This window comes from Carcharhinus amblyrhynchos, chromosome 27 (assembly GCF_965287045.1).
Source record: "Carcharhinus amblyrhynchos chromosome 27, sCarAmb.v2.hapA, whole genome shotgun sequence".
NCBI classification, from domain to species: Eukaryota; Metazoa; Chordata; class Chondrichthyes; order Carcharhiniformes; family Carcharhinidae; genus Carcharhinus; species Carcharhinus amblyrhynchos.
Genome location: NC_137350.1, coordinates 16523831 through 16537559, shown reverse-complemented (window position 1 = coordinate 16537559; position 13729 = coordinate 16523831). Strand labels below are relative to the sequence as shown.

General features: G+C 42.0%; 1 protein-coding gene across 1 annotated transcript in view; it reads right to left on the bottom strand.

Annotated features, from left to right (window-relative positions):
- The window catches only part of LOC145359042 (acid-sensing ion channel 2-like), a 1204124-nt gene extending 1190602 nt beyond the window's left edge, over positions 1–13522 (bottom strand). Inside the window, exon 1 of the mRNA XM_080213397.1 lies at positions 12704–13522. Within this exon, the coding sequence (XP_080069523.1) occupies positions 12704–13264 (561 nt within the window). The 5' untranslated portion in view covers positions 13265–13522. The remainder of the gene's footprint in view (positions 1–12703) is intronic.
- Positions 13523–13729: the final 207 nt, after the last annotated feature.

The window sequence follows — 13729 nt, the reverse complement described above, 5'->3', positions numbered from 1 at the left end:
ATCTACATTTTGATTTGATTTTCAGAAAAATCGGAATATCATTATGTTATTTTGTTGTATTTTGATTTGTAATTAGGTTACAAGTACCAATTTTCAACAGAATAATATTCAGTTGTATCAAGATGACATTTAATCAGCTACACTTCACAAATGAAGCTAAAAAATGGCCTTGCATCAAGCACTTCATCAAATACATCTCTACACAAAAATATATTTTCTTGTAACTCTGTATTCAAGTCATGAGCAAGCTTCACAATTCCAGCTACTTGCAGATATCCTAATTGGAGTCCAGTGTAACTTGCTGTACATGTTAACTATGAAATAAGTCAGTTTAATCTTTTATATCTGACCTTGTCACACCAGCCATTTCCACATTTGAAAAGAGAGGCATATGGGAATAGGCATAAAAGATACAAACATCTTCAAGTAGGGCCTGAAGGGGACGGAGCCTTTGGTGATCCCTATATCAGTGTGTCAGCTCTGAGGACAAGTTTTGAAACTTCAGTTAATTAATTGAAATCTCTCCCTGGGTCATCCTTGGGATGCCACATTGCCATGGGGCTAGATTGAGGAAAGCTGTCTTTTGTTTGGGATTTTTCTGTGTGTTTCCTCACAGAAACAGCTAATCAGCTTAAAAGACTAGAAGACAGTGGTGTATCTACTGGCACCCAGAACAAGGAGGACAGAGGCCATTCGGAACCAGACGTTTTCCTGTTCTGGAGTCACTAAGCACGAATTGCAAGTGGTGCCCATGTTCAAATTAAAATGTCAAGTGCATCAGCAATTAAATCTGTCAGATCATAGAATCCTACGGTGCAGGAGGCGGCCATTTAGCCCATTGAGTCTGCACCAACCACAATCCCCCCCCAGACCCTATCCCCATATCCCCATGCATTTACCTTAGCTAGTCCCCCTGACACTAAGGAGCAATTTAGCATGGCCAATCCACCTAACATTCACATCTTTGGACTGTGGGAGGAAACCAGAACCCCCGGAGGAAACCCACGCAGACACAGGAAGAATGTGCAAGCTCCACACAAACAGTAATCAGAGGTTAGAATTGAACCCAGGTCCCTGGCACTCTGGGGCAGCAGTACTAACCACTGTGCCTCCATGCTACCCCTTTTGCTGAGTAAATCTATTGGAAGAGATCGGCCATGGAATCCTCAAAAGGGAGAGAGTGCTCCAAAATTCAAAAGTGTCAAAGTGAAAAGTTGAGGAGAAATAGTGAATTATTAAGACTTGTGGCACACTACGATTTGCACTGAGGGGATGACAGAACTCTCGAGATCCTACACTTTATCGGGAACTCTTGGTGGAAATAAAATAGAACAGGGAGCATCCTGCTGAGATTTTCAACATTAAATAATAAGAGTTAGCCAAATATAGTGTTCAGTGAATAATTCTGGGTTTGTTTAATATTGTGCAGTAAAAGTTTTTGTTTAAAACATGAAGTCCTGTGGTGTGATTCTTTCAGTTAATAACTGGGAGTTTGAATTTCTTTTTAAAAATTAATGGTCTCCCTTGAGATCGTAACAACTGCTGCTCGCATTTGGAGTTCATTGAGAGACACAGAACATCAGCACTTTAAGACATATTGCAAACTAAAATAGAAATTCCATGATCTAATGGGCCAGAATGTACTGTGAAAGTAACAGTGAAGCTAACAGCACTCACTGCTATTTATGCGCAAACTGTATAGCAATTTCAGGCAATGGCAAATGTGTGATTAAGTGCATTCGATGCATCACTCTGCCATTTTCCAGAGCTAGCAGTATTGTACTACCTGACTTAATGTTCAAATGCAATGAGGTGAAGTATTTGTACTTGCATGGTAGTGGCGGACTCAACTCGTGGCACAGTGGTTAGCACTGCTGCCTCACAGCGCCAAGGACCTGGGTTCAGTTCCAGCATCAGGTAACTGCCTGTGTGAAGTTTGTACGTTCTCCTCTTGTCTGCGTGAGTTTCCCCCAGATGTTCTGGCTTCCTCCCACAGTCCAAAGATGTATTGGTTGGGTTGAGAACAAAAGTTAAAAGCTGAAGGATTGATGCACCATGGGTAGGATTGTCTGACCATCCGTGCCAATGGGATAATTCGGTCCCATTACAGTAAACGGATATTTGGTTGAATGTCAAATTCTCCATCCTAAATTGTCCCTTAATGTCAGAGGGATTACCAGGGATAAATACATGGGGTTACAGGGATAGGGCCCGGGTGAGATTGTTGTTGGTCCAGACTCGATGGGCATACGGCCTCATTTTGCACTGTAGGGATTCTATGAAAAGTTAAGGTTTAGTCATTTTGGTGCCTTTTAACAACACAAATGCCAATTACTGTTAAACAGCCTCTCGAGCATTGAAAGATTACAAATATGGGCCAAAATTCTCCAGCCATTCATGCCCATCACCACTGCCAGCGAGGATGGAGAATTTGACATTCAACCAAATATCCATTTACTGTAACGGGATCAAATTATCCCATTGGCGTGGATGGCCAGACAGCCCTACCCATGGTGCACCAATCTTTCAGCTTTTAATTGTTATTCTCAATTTTAAAATGTAAAAAAAAAGTTTAACTTGATTTTTTTTCCTCTGAAAACTTTCTTACCCTCTCTGTTTCTCTTTGCATGTGATAACTTACACTTCCTGCTGCTGCCTCTGTTCCATTCAGCTTGCAGTCACTTTAAAAACATCCCCAAAAAGGCAAAGAAAATCATCAAAAATACCATCATTGAAAAATATAAAGATGAAAGAATGTATAAGGACATCTGACCTCAAATTGAACCATGATCAGTTTGCATCTAACTGACTTGAGGAAGGAACAACTATACTTTGCTAGCAGAATCGTATGTCGTGCATTACGTAGAATGGCGCTTCCATTAGTTTGAAACAGTATATTATTTTAGTTATGTAGGAACATAAGAAATAGGAAAGGAGCAGGCCATTAACAACACCAAAGATCCATGAGTACTTAAAGTCTTGAATCCATATGGGTGGCATAGTCGTTAACACTGCTGTCTCACAGCACCAGGGACTCAGATTCAATTCACAGCTTGGGTCACTATCTATGCAGAGCCATTTTCCCTGTGTCTATGTGGGTTTCCTCCAGATGCTCCAGTTTTGTCCCATAGTTTGAAAGACGTGCTGGTTTGGTGCATTGGCCACGCTCAAAGTAGCCACAGATGCCAGAGTATAGCGTCTAGGGGATTTTCACAATGCAGTGTGAATGTAAGCCTACTTGTGACACTAGTAAAATTTTTTTAAATTACCTGCTATTTATGTAGACACAAGAATTGTTGATGTGTGTGTTTTCAGTGATTTATAAAGTTTTACTTATTTATTAATCCTTATTTATTAGTAGGCTTACATTAACACTGCAATGAAGTTATTGTGAAAATCCTCTAGTTGCTGCACTCCAGGTACCCCGAGGGAAAATTTACCATGGCCAATTCACCTAACCAGCACATCTGTGGACTGTGGGAGGAAACCAGAGCACCTGGTGGAAACGCACGCAGGCATGGGGAGAACGTGCAGACTCCACACAGTGACCCAAGCTGAGAACCGAACCAGGGTTCCTGGTGCTGTGAGGCAGCAGTGCAAACCACTGTGCCACCGTGTCACCCAGGTGATATGAACAACTGTGCTGTTAATGTAAATGTATGCTAATAATAGAAATGTCTATACTCTTCTTAACAGCTAGTTATTACCATTTGAAAAAGGTTTTTTTTACAAACAGTCAAGTCATTCACACAGTAGTTAAGCTTTGTCAATCAGCCTTCAAGATGTCAGTGAGCCATTAATTCTCAGGGCTAGGTTACATGTTTGCCTGAGCCACTCATTAATTCCTATACTATTTCGAGGCTTGAGCTGAATCTTTGCGAAGCTGCACAAAGTTAAGCACATAAGCCATTTATCCTGAAGTGTATTTCACAATACTGCAAAATACTTTAAGCCTTCTGTTTTGTGGGCAGATGATATTGCAGCACTCATTCTAAACATGCACAATATCAGTATGTTAATATTCAAGCAACTACCGTTCCATCAATAGGTCATGAACTATTCTAAATGCTCAGGAAGCATTGGTATCTGACCAAAAGCTACCTTCTTGGTTGCAATCCTGCATTAATTCGTTTGACTTTCATCTAAGTGGAGTGACTCCATCGTCATGATACATTTGATAAGCCCGTGGAAAAGGTCAGCTGTGATCAAAAAGAAACACACTTCTCTGCTTCTTTTTTATTACAATACTTCCAAATCCAAATCACACTTACAACTTAATATAAAAACAAAAAGCTGCAGATGATGAAATCTGAAACAAAAACAGAAAATGCTGGAAAATCGCAGCAGGTCCGAAAGCATCTGTGGCGAGAGAATAGAGCCAACCTTTCGCATCTGGATGCCCCTTCGTCAGATGATGCTGTCAGATCTGTTGAGACTTCCCAACGTTTTCTGCTTTTGTAGAACATTTTCAGCTTGATCGTAACCTTAAGATATCAGAGCAGAGTTAGGCCATTCAGTCCATCAAGTCTGTTCCACCATTGAATCATAAGTTTCTCAATCCCATTCTCCCACCTTTTCCCCATAATCTTTGATCCCCTTGCCAATGAAGAACTTATCTCTGTCTTAAATACACCCAATGACCTGGTCTCCACAACCTTCTGTGGAAATGAATTCTGTAAATTCATCACCCTCTGGCTGAAGAAATTCCTCCTCATCTTGGTTCTAAAGGGTAGTCTCTTTACTCTGAGGTTGTACCCTTGGATCCTAGTCTCTCCTATTAATGGAAACATCTTCCCCACATCCACTCAATCCAGGCCTTTCGGAATGCTTAAGTTTCAATGCTATCCCCCCTCATCCTTCTAAACTCCATCGAATACAGACAAAATTCCTCAAACGTTCCTCATATGTCAAGCTTACCATTTCCCGCGATCATCCTCCTCTGAACTCGGCCCAATGTCAGCACATCCTTCCCTAGATATGGGGCCCAAAACTGTACACAATATTCCAAATGTGGTCTTGAACAGAGCCTTATAAAACATCAGAAGTGCATCCCTGCTTTCCTATACTAGTCCTCTCAAAATGAATGCTAACATTACATTTGCCTTTCTAACTACCAATTCACCCGAAAGTTAACCTTAAGAGAATCCAGAACACTGGGAGTGCCTTGAAACATTGCTCTGTGCAGTTCAAAGGAGACTTTATGAATACCCTGATCAGTCCCTAAGACTGCATTTTATATCAGCTGCACTCCTCAGATGGCTTCTCCATAACTGGCAGAATTGCCGTTTTTACCTCAATGTACATCCAATTCATCCAGTGACAGGACTGAGCACTCAGAGCAGTGTCATAATCTGCCCTTTACTCACAATGCAGATGTAACTTCAGGTACATGAAGTATATGTTGCAGAGTGAATGATCCTGTGCAGTTGCAAGGGCCAGATAATTTAGACTTTTATGACTATCTGAGGGATGAAGTAAACAACATTAAAGAGGCTCAAGCCAGGGAATAAGTGATTCCTCTTAGCCTACCAGTTCATATCAATACTGAAGATAAAATGCACACATCAACCTGAGCCCAGTGTTTGTTCAAACCAATTTGTATTTTCATGGATTGTAGAATTCTTGCAGTGCAGAAGGAAGCCATTTGGCCTATAGAGTCTGCACCGACTACAATCCCACCCAGGCCCTATCCCCATAACCCCGCATATTTAGCCTAGCTAGTCCCCCTGACATTTAAGGGGCAACTTAGCATGGCCAATCCACCTAACCCACACATCTTTGGACTGCAGAGATTGGAGCTGTACCACCTATTAAAATTCTTGATCATTTTCAGCCATTCCATAGCCAGTTCCAGCTTCAATGAGTATAAAATATGGTTCTTAAATCTTAAGGAATAAACTTTTGTTGAACGCAGCTATAAAGAGAAGACAACATTTTGTTACAATGTTTTGTTGATCCACATATTGTGCATTCTTCAGAATGCTCTTAGGCAACTGGACTACACGGATCAGAGGAGAAGAACGAGAAACAAATTTCAAAGTGCCAACTGTCTGGTGTGTGAGTAGACTAATCAGTGACCTGGTGTCTAATTGCCATTGCTGTGAAATGGAAATAATTTTGCAATGAAAGAAATGTGCTCATTGAGTTCCAGCCTTTTCACAAATATTGATTCATTTTTAAAAATCATTTGTGGGACGTGGGTGCCGCTGGCTGATCAGCATTTATTGTCCATCCTTAACTGCCCTTGCAGTACAGTTGAGATCAACCACATTGCTGTGACTCTGAAGTCACATAGGGGCCAGGCCAGGCAAGGATGGCAGATTTCCTTTCCTAAAAGGACATTAGTGAACCAGATGGGTTTTTACAACAATGGGCAATTGTTCCACGATTATCAATAGATTCTTAATTCCAAATTTTTTTATTGAACTCAAATTTCACCATGGTGGGATTAAAACCTGGGTCCCAGAACATTCGCCAAGTTTCTTGATTAATTGTCTAGCTATAATACTACTAGGCCACCGCCTCTCCCATGTGAACTTTCAATCTTTAAAAAGATGTCTCCCAATACCTCAGAGGGCACAATGGCCTCACATGTCAATACACAATTTTACAGATCAATACACAGTGACGGGACCTGATAACATGGGCATCAGAGCACAGGAACTTCACTTTGAAGGGAAAAATCCTCAGGGGGAAATTCTTTTACATGGCGTATTTCAAAAGAGATGTTTCAGATTAGTTATTCATATGTGGTTAATGAATGCTGCTTGCAGCGCATGTGGTATTATCCAAAATGAGAAGATAAATATTGAGCTGTCGAAATTAGGACACACATCTGAATGTTCAGTATGGGATGTCCAGATATTTACAACAACTTGTACTTATATAATGTCTTGAACGTAGTCTGGCCAATAATGCCCCAAGGCACTTCACAAGAGCATTATCAATAAGTAACATATTGTCAATAAGCCTCAGGGGATAGTGGGGCAATTGACCTAACACGTGGCAGGTTTTAAAGAAAAGTTTAAAGGAACACAACGAGGTAAAGAGGCAGAGAGGTTCACAGGTGGAATTTCAGAGTTTTTGGATCAAAACAGCTGAAAACACACAATCACTGGTGGAAATAATTAATTCTGGCATCTTACCCTGAGTTTAGAGGAGTGCAAAGATCTCACAAGAGCACAAGAATAACAGAGGAGGCCATTCAGCCCTTCGAGCCTGCTCCACTATTTGATTGCCGCCTCAACTCCACTTTCCTGTCACCATCCACCCCTCCGCCCTCCCTCTCCAACCGTAACACTCAACTCCCTGGTTCTCAAAGATTTGGAGAGCTGGAGGAGATGACATAGTTAGGGCAGATCAAGACCATTGATGAATTTGAAATCAAATACATGGATTCTAAAATGGAAGCTTTATTGGACTAGAAGCCACCATACGTCAGCATGCACAGGGGTGATAGCTGAATGAGACTTTGGGCTGGATCTTTGGATCCTGCCAACGTTGACCACGGTGAGCTCTCCGGCAGCATGGCCGGCAAGCAATGCAAATAGTCTTCGACTTCAGTAGGGCTGGTAGATCCTGCCACCAGTCAATGGCAAGCCACTTTTACGTCAAAAAAAAACACAGCAAGGGGCCAGAAAATCCCAGTCTTGATCTAAGTTAAAGCCAGCAGGGTTTTGGTTGAGCTCAGGTTGTGAACGTAGTCCATCACGCAAACCAGCCTCCCATCCACCGATTTCATCTATACTTGCCGCTGCCTTGGAAAAGCACCAGTGTAATCACAGACATCATCATACTCTTCCACCTTCCTCAGCAGGGAAAAAGATACAGAAGTCTGAGATCAGTACTCAACCGATTCATGAACAGCTTCTTCTCTGCTACCAGAGTTTTGAAAGGACCTACCATATATTAAGCTGATTTTTCTCTACACCCTAGCTATGACTGTTACACTACACTTTGCACCCTCTCCTTTCCTTCTCCATCAACAGTATTCTTTCCATGTATAGCGTGCAAGAAACAATACTTTCCATTGTATCCTAATATATGTGACAATAACAAATCAAGTCAAATCAAATCCATAAAGGGTGGAAGACTGGCAGAGTGTTTGAATAGTCAAGCCCAGGCACAACAAATGCATGGTGGAACAGATGAGCTAAGGCAGGATCAGCTCATATTCAGGAGGTGGAAACACGTAGACTTGGTGATGGAATGGATACAGCAGTTTATTTCAGGATCAAACATAAATATAACATTGGGAAAGGTCTGAGTCAACATCAGACCATTGCCCGGAAAGAAAGGGATGGTTAGGGAATGAAGTTTGTTGCAGAGATCAAAGACAACTGGTGTTATAATCTTCTTGATATTCAAAAAGAACATTTCTGCCTTTCCAATATTGAATGTCAGATACACAATCTAACAAATCAAAGAAAGAAAGAAATGTATCCCTGAAATAGTTGCATATTGCAACTGCTAAACCTCACAACCATTTCAAAGACAAAGTTAAAACAAATTCTCCTTGCGAGATATGCATCCTGTAACTACCTTGTATTTGTAAGGATGACTCGCATCAAATGTCATCACCAATCACAGTACATCTATATCAATATGAAAATATGTCAGAGGTAGCTTTATAACCATTAGAATCACAAAGCTTCAACCTCCTAAGGCCATCCATTTCCTTATCATTGTTTTCCTCCAGTCAACACAGCAAAAAATAGTTAAATATCCACATAATCTTTAACAGTAAAGAGCCAGGTGGACTGCAAACCAGCCACTACGCAAAAAGACATGTAGTGTGGATCCCTGGAGAGAAAATTGCACAATATTCAGCTTCTGGCCAAAACGTCCTGCGTGAATCAATATCATATTTTTCTTTCGCCTGGCTGTTCTCAGATTATGGTTTAGGCTCAGTTCAGCACTCATTTAAAAGTCAGTTTTTGGTCAAGTTTGATGCGGTTTGGATTGTAGTTTAGGTTTGTTGCAGAACTCCAATTTTTGGCCAGTTCATACTTATCCTTCACATTGTTTTGGGGTATTACAAACCCTTGTTTGGCCCAATTTAGGTTGTTTCCAGTCTCGCTCAGTTTGTGGTTTTGGCTTACTTTGGTCTGGATCAGATGGCAATTCATTCAAGTCTTCTTCAGATTGTGGTTCACTCATCGCTATTCTCAATCCTCTAATACAGTGGTGCCTTTTGAACACCATCTTCAAGAGAACTGAGGGTGGGAGGAAAACAAATCACCGAAGAGATCCCCTTATGCAATTATTCTTGGCACCTTTTATGAAATTACCAATGCTGTGCCAAAATAAGTAAGCAAATTTCAATTTAGAGACAGTAATTTTCTCACAGTAGAAGATAATCACAACTTAGGGAATTTTATTGAATCACATCAGTCATAATAGTGACTGGGAAAACTCAAATTAATTTGGAAGACTTGAATGTGTTCCTTTACCTGCAAATGCACCAGTCGGGTTGTACACTTGACTGATAACTATTTGCACAAATTGAAAGGTTTTGCAATGCGGACTAAGTGATCGAAATACGCACATATTTCAAATAGCTTTGGGGCAGGTACTGGCAATTTATAATTGCCATGACTGAAGTAAGGGGAATTGAGTAAAAGTTAGCCACACAACGTGCTTCCACAGACATTGTATTCACTCAGCTTCCCCATCACTCTCAGGGACATGTTGGCGAACATCTAAAGCGAAAATTGACCAAATCAGGTGAATGTGATCATTGCAGTTACAGAAAGGAGGAAAGCAGCAAATCACTGATTTGTTTCACTAAACCTCTGGAGCTTATTGTACATACTTGTGCACGTAACACCCCAAGATTGGTCCTTCAATTTGTCAGTAAAGATAGTGGGAGAACATATGCATTGTATTTTTATGAGGACATAAAGAGTAGTCAGTATGGATCACTGGTAAGGAATCTTCACACTAACTTTAAAATTAAAGTTAAAGTTTGTTTATTAGTCACAAGTAAGACTCACATTAACACTACAATGAAGCTAGTGTGAAATTCCCCTAGTTGCCACAGTCCGGCGCCTGTTTGGGCCAAGGCACCTAGCCAACACATCTTTCACTATGTGGGAGGAAACTGGAGCATCCAGAGGAAACCCACGCAGATACAGGGAGAGTGTGCAAACTCCACGCAGACAGTGACCCAAGCGGGGAATTGAACCTGGGTCCCTGCGCTGTGAAGCAGCTGTGCTAACCATTGTGCTACGATGCTGCCCCCTTCATTGGAGCGTTAATGTGACACTAATAAGTAAACTTTAACTTTGGTAAGCAGTTAAAACATTTTTGCTGCCGTAATTGTGAGGGCAATTGCCAAGTGTTTTTGCTTATACAAGAGTTAATTTAGTGGTGATAGGTGGCTGAGTGGTTGGTGCGAAATTCCTGCTGTCCACGTGAACATTGATGTGGAGATGCCGGTGTTGGACTGGGGTGGGCACAGTAAGAAGTCTCACAACACCAGGATCAAGTCCAAAAGATTTGTTTTGAATCACGGGCTTTCGGTGCGTTACTCCCTCACCTGATGCAGGAGCAGCACTCCGAAAGCTCAAGATTCCGAATAAACCTATTGGACTTTAACCTAGCGTTGAGCGATTTCTTACTATGTTAACACTGTCTCCCTCATCAACAAGAGCATAATAACGTGGAACAGTAAAACGAACCTCCAATGAACTGTAACTCATCGTCAAACTTCATTTGTTGAAAGACCCAGATCTTCCTTGAAGCAGTAATGATTGTTAGATTGCTGCTCTACTGGAACATTTCATGCCTTGATGCCACATCACGTTTCTTGCTGGATCTTAAGCCCAGCTCCTTCAGAAATGCAGAGAGCTATGTCCATCAAAGAGCTCCATCACAGCGCTGTAGCATTGGGCAGGGGGATCATGATACAGCCTCTTTTTACATCACTCACTGTCACATGGCAAGTTTAAGGATCCTATATGAATATTAGTGCAGAGGGATTGAATGAAAGAGCGAATGGGTAAGGTGATAGGATGGGTAGCATGGCTGAGGTAAGTGTGTTGGGGGATTGGTTGCCAGGTGGATGACATGGTAGGTTTGTTGGAGGTTAGTCAGGTCAGGTCGGTGGGGGGTGGGGAGGGAGAGTTGAGTGATGGGTATGGGGAGGGTGGAAGTGGGGGTGGTTGCGGGACGGGTGGTCTGGTGGTGGTTTGGAGGGTCAGCGGGGGAACTCAACAGGTCAATGTACGTAATTGGAGGGTCAGTTTTCAAAGTTCCCAGGCATTACATTTCAATTTTTCTGTCAAACGTTTTTTGGGTAACTATTCAGCTAAGTCACGCAGAACTGTCTGAAGTCTCCAAGTCCAACTTAGAGAAATTCCTGAAGGGCTCCAAGGAGCAGAGGACTTGCCCATCATACGTTCAAACTTCCTGGGGATTCCCAGAATGGTCAGTACATCGGAATTTCCACAGGGTCTTGATCTGCATCTTGGGTCAACCATCTGGCCTTGAAGATCCAGAGGCAGCAAGATCTGGGCCAATATCTTGTGGCACACAATGAGAAACACACATTGCCTTTTATAAAGTATGTGGAATACAGCCTGAATCACCTTAGAGTAAGAGTAGGACAAGCTCAGTTCCTGGGACAGTGAGGATCCACACTATCGTGTCAGAAGCTATAGCAGATTCCCACCATAGCCGCCCACTACCACTAGCGATGTCAGCACATCAATAATTAAACAAGAGAACATGACATTTCTCTGTCCACTATTATTCAGAGGCGGTAGGCTGTTTAAACTGATTAACACATCCGTGGAAAGAACAGGCAAAAAGGACTGTCGTGTGAAGGTGCAAGGCATTTGTTAATGTCAGTAACAATAATTATGACATTTACATCTACTGCAATTCTAGCTCAACACAGCTACCCTATTTTTGCCATAATTTTAATAAAACACTTCAGCACTAGACACATCAACATTATAATAACATGATGTTGCCGAACATGTCATTCTGCCCTGTTCTGTACATAAACATGCTGATGTGTCATGTAGCAAACTGCAAAGGCAATATCACATCCTTAGTACAACTGACATACCACCATAAATGATGTAGTGACACTCCTAATTATAACACAATAACTAGGGAGAATTCTGATCACAGCTCCAAACACAAGCAGCCAACAACTCACTCAAAGGGAACACCTGTGACGTGGAAGCCGCCCAGTGGAAGGGTCAGAAAGATGCTCCACCCAAACCAACTCTTCTAAAACACGAGTTTTAGCTCTTACACAAATTGTTACCACAGCAGCACCACTACAGACTCTGAACCAGCAGACTTTCATGAGTTAAGTTGTTCATTTCTTTTACACACTCAGAGAAATGACACAATCACTGGTGAGATTACTTATTCTGTTCATATTGTCCAGCTCATCGATGCAAGAAAATTTTGCTTCCGTACTTTCAGTTTGCTAAATAAAAGCAAAGAAAAAATCTGTGTGTTGGTACCACTGCTTAAACGAAGTCCTCATTGAAAATACTTAATGAGTAAAACTTTAAAAACATCAGGATCCAACATGTGTCACTAATGCATAATTTGCATGTGTTTGCATCATTAGTCTCTTCGATGTGATTTATGTTTTTGTGACAGCACCGACAGGAAGGTCAATGAAAATAGAATCAAGTGAACTGACTGAAATGGGTCTCCCATCCAAACTTTTACTCACTGTTTTGAAGTCTTTATGAGTGCATCGAAGTCCCCGGAACTTGCAGTATAGCATCATATCCTTCAGACTGTGACCAACCCGATCGTAAAACTCACGCATGTTGAATACCCTCGGTTTGTAGTGGGTGAAGTCGGCTTTCTTCTTGAGGGCTTTCAGCACAACGGGATCCGCCAACTGGGGGTTCTGGATCTCTAAGTGGACATTGAGCAGCCCCAGCAGCTCGCCAGCATGGTACAGGTCATTAACGGTCAGCTTTGAAAAGCGAAATTCATTCAAGTTGCAGATAGTAACGGCAGGAAAGACCAGGTTGTTTGTGGCCACCTCCTCCAGCTTCGCCACATGCGGGTACGAGAAGTAAAATGCCACCCGCTCCGCACATTCCACCACGAGTAGGCCCAACGAACCAATAAATACCACAGTCCACATGAATCGCCGCATGGTCATTGGTCCATAGACAAATATGTGCCTGATTCCGTGAAGGGATGAAGTGTTGGCAAAAACGTGGATGCTGGAAGGCTGAAGGCTCCCCACACTGCCTGTGCTGTTCTCCTTCTCATCCATCTCTTTATTTATGTATGTATGTGTGTGTAATTAAACCAGTCTTCCAGCTGCTTAGTGCACTAAGAGCTTCAGTTCATCAAACAGTTGTTTTGGTTTTATCCTGAGAGCTCAGCTTTGGCTGGTCTGTACTGCCCCTTTTGAGTGGAAGGAAAAGCTTTTCTTTTTTTTACAGCAGACAGAAGCAAACTCTGGCTTTTGACTTCCACAGCACCATCAAGAAGCCTTCGTCTGTTTGGAAGCAGCGGGGATGGAAAGCCAGGGTGGGAGGGATAAAAGATCCCACCAATCGTAATAAGGATTCTTCAGCTGACAATATCTGTGATGAAACACTCAAACCACGAAGCAGCTTGCAGTCCGTTAGTTCGTGTAAATGCTCTGCTCAGTGTCCACAGGGATGCCAGCCTTGTAGATGATGATTTATAAGAGAATAGTCCCTTAAATTGATTGCCTGGTTTTCTCTCTCTT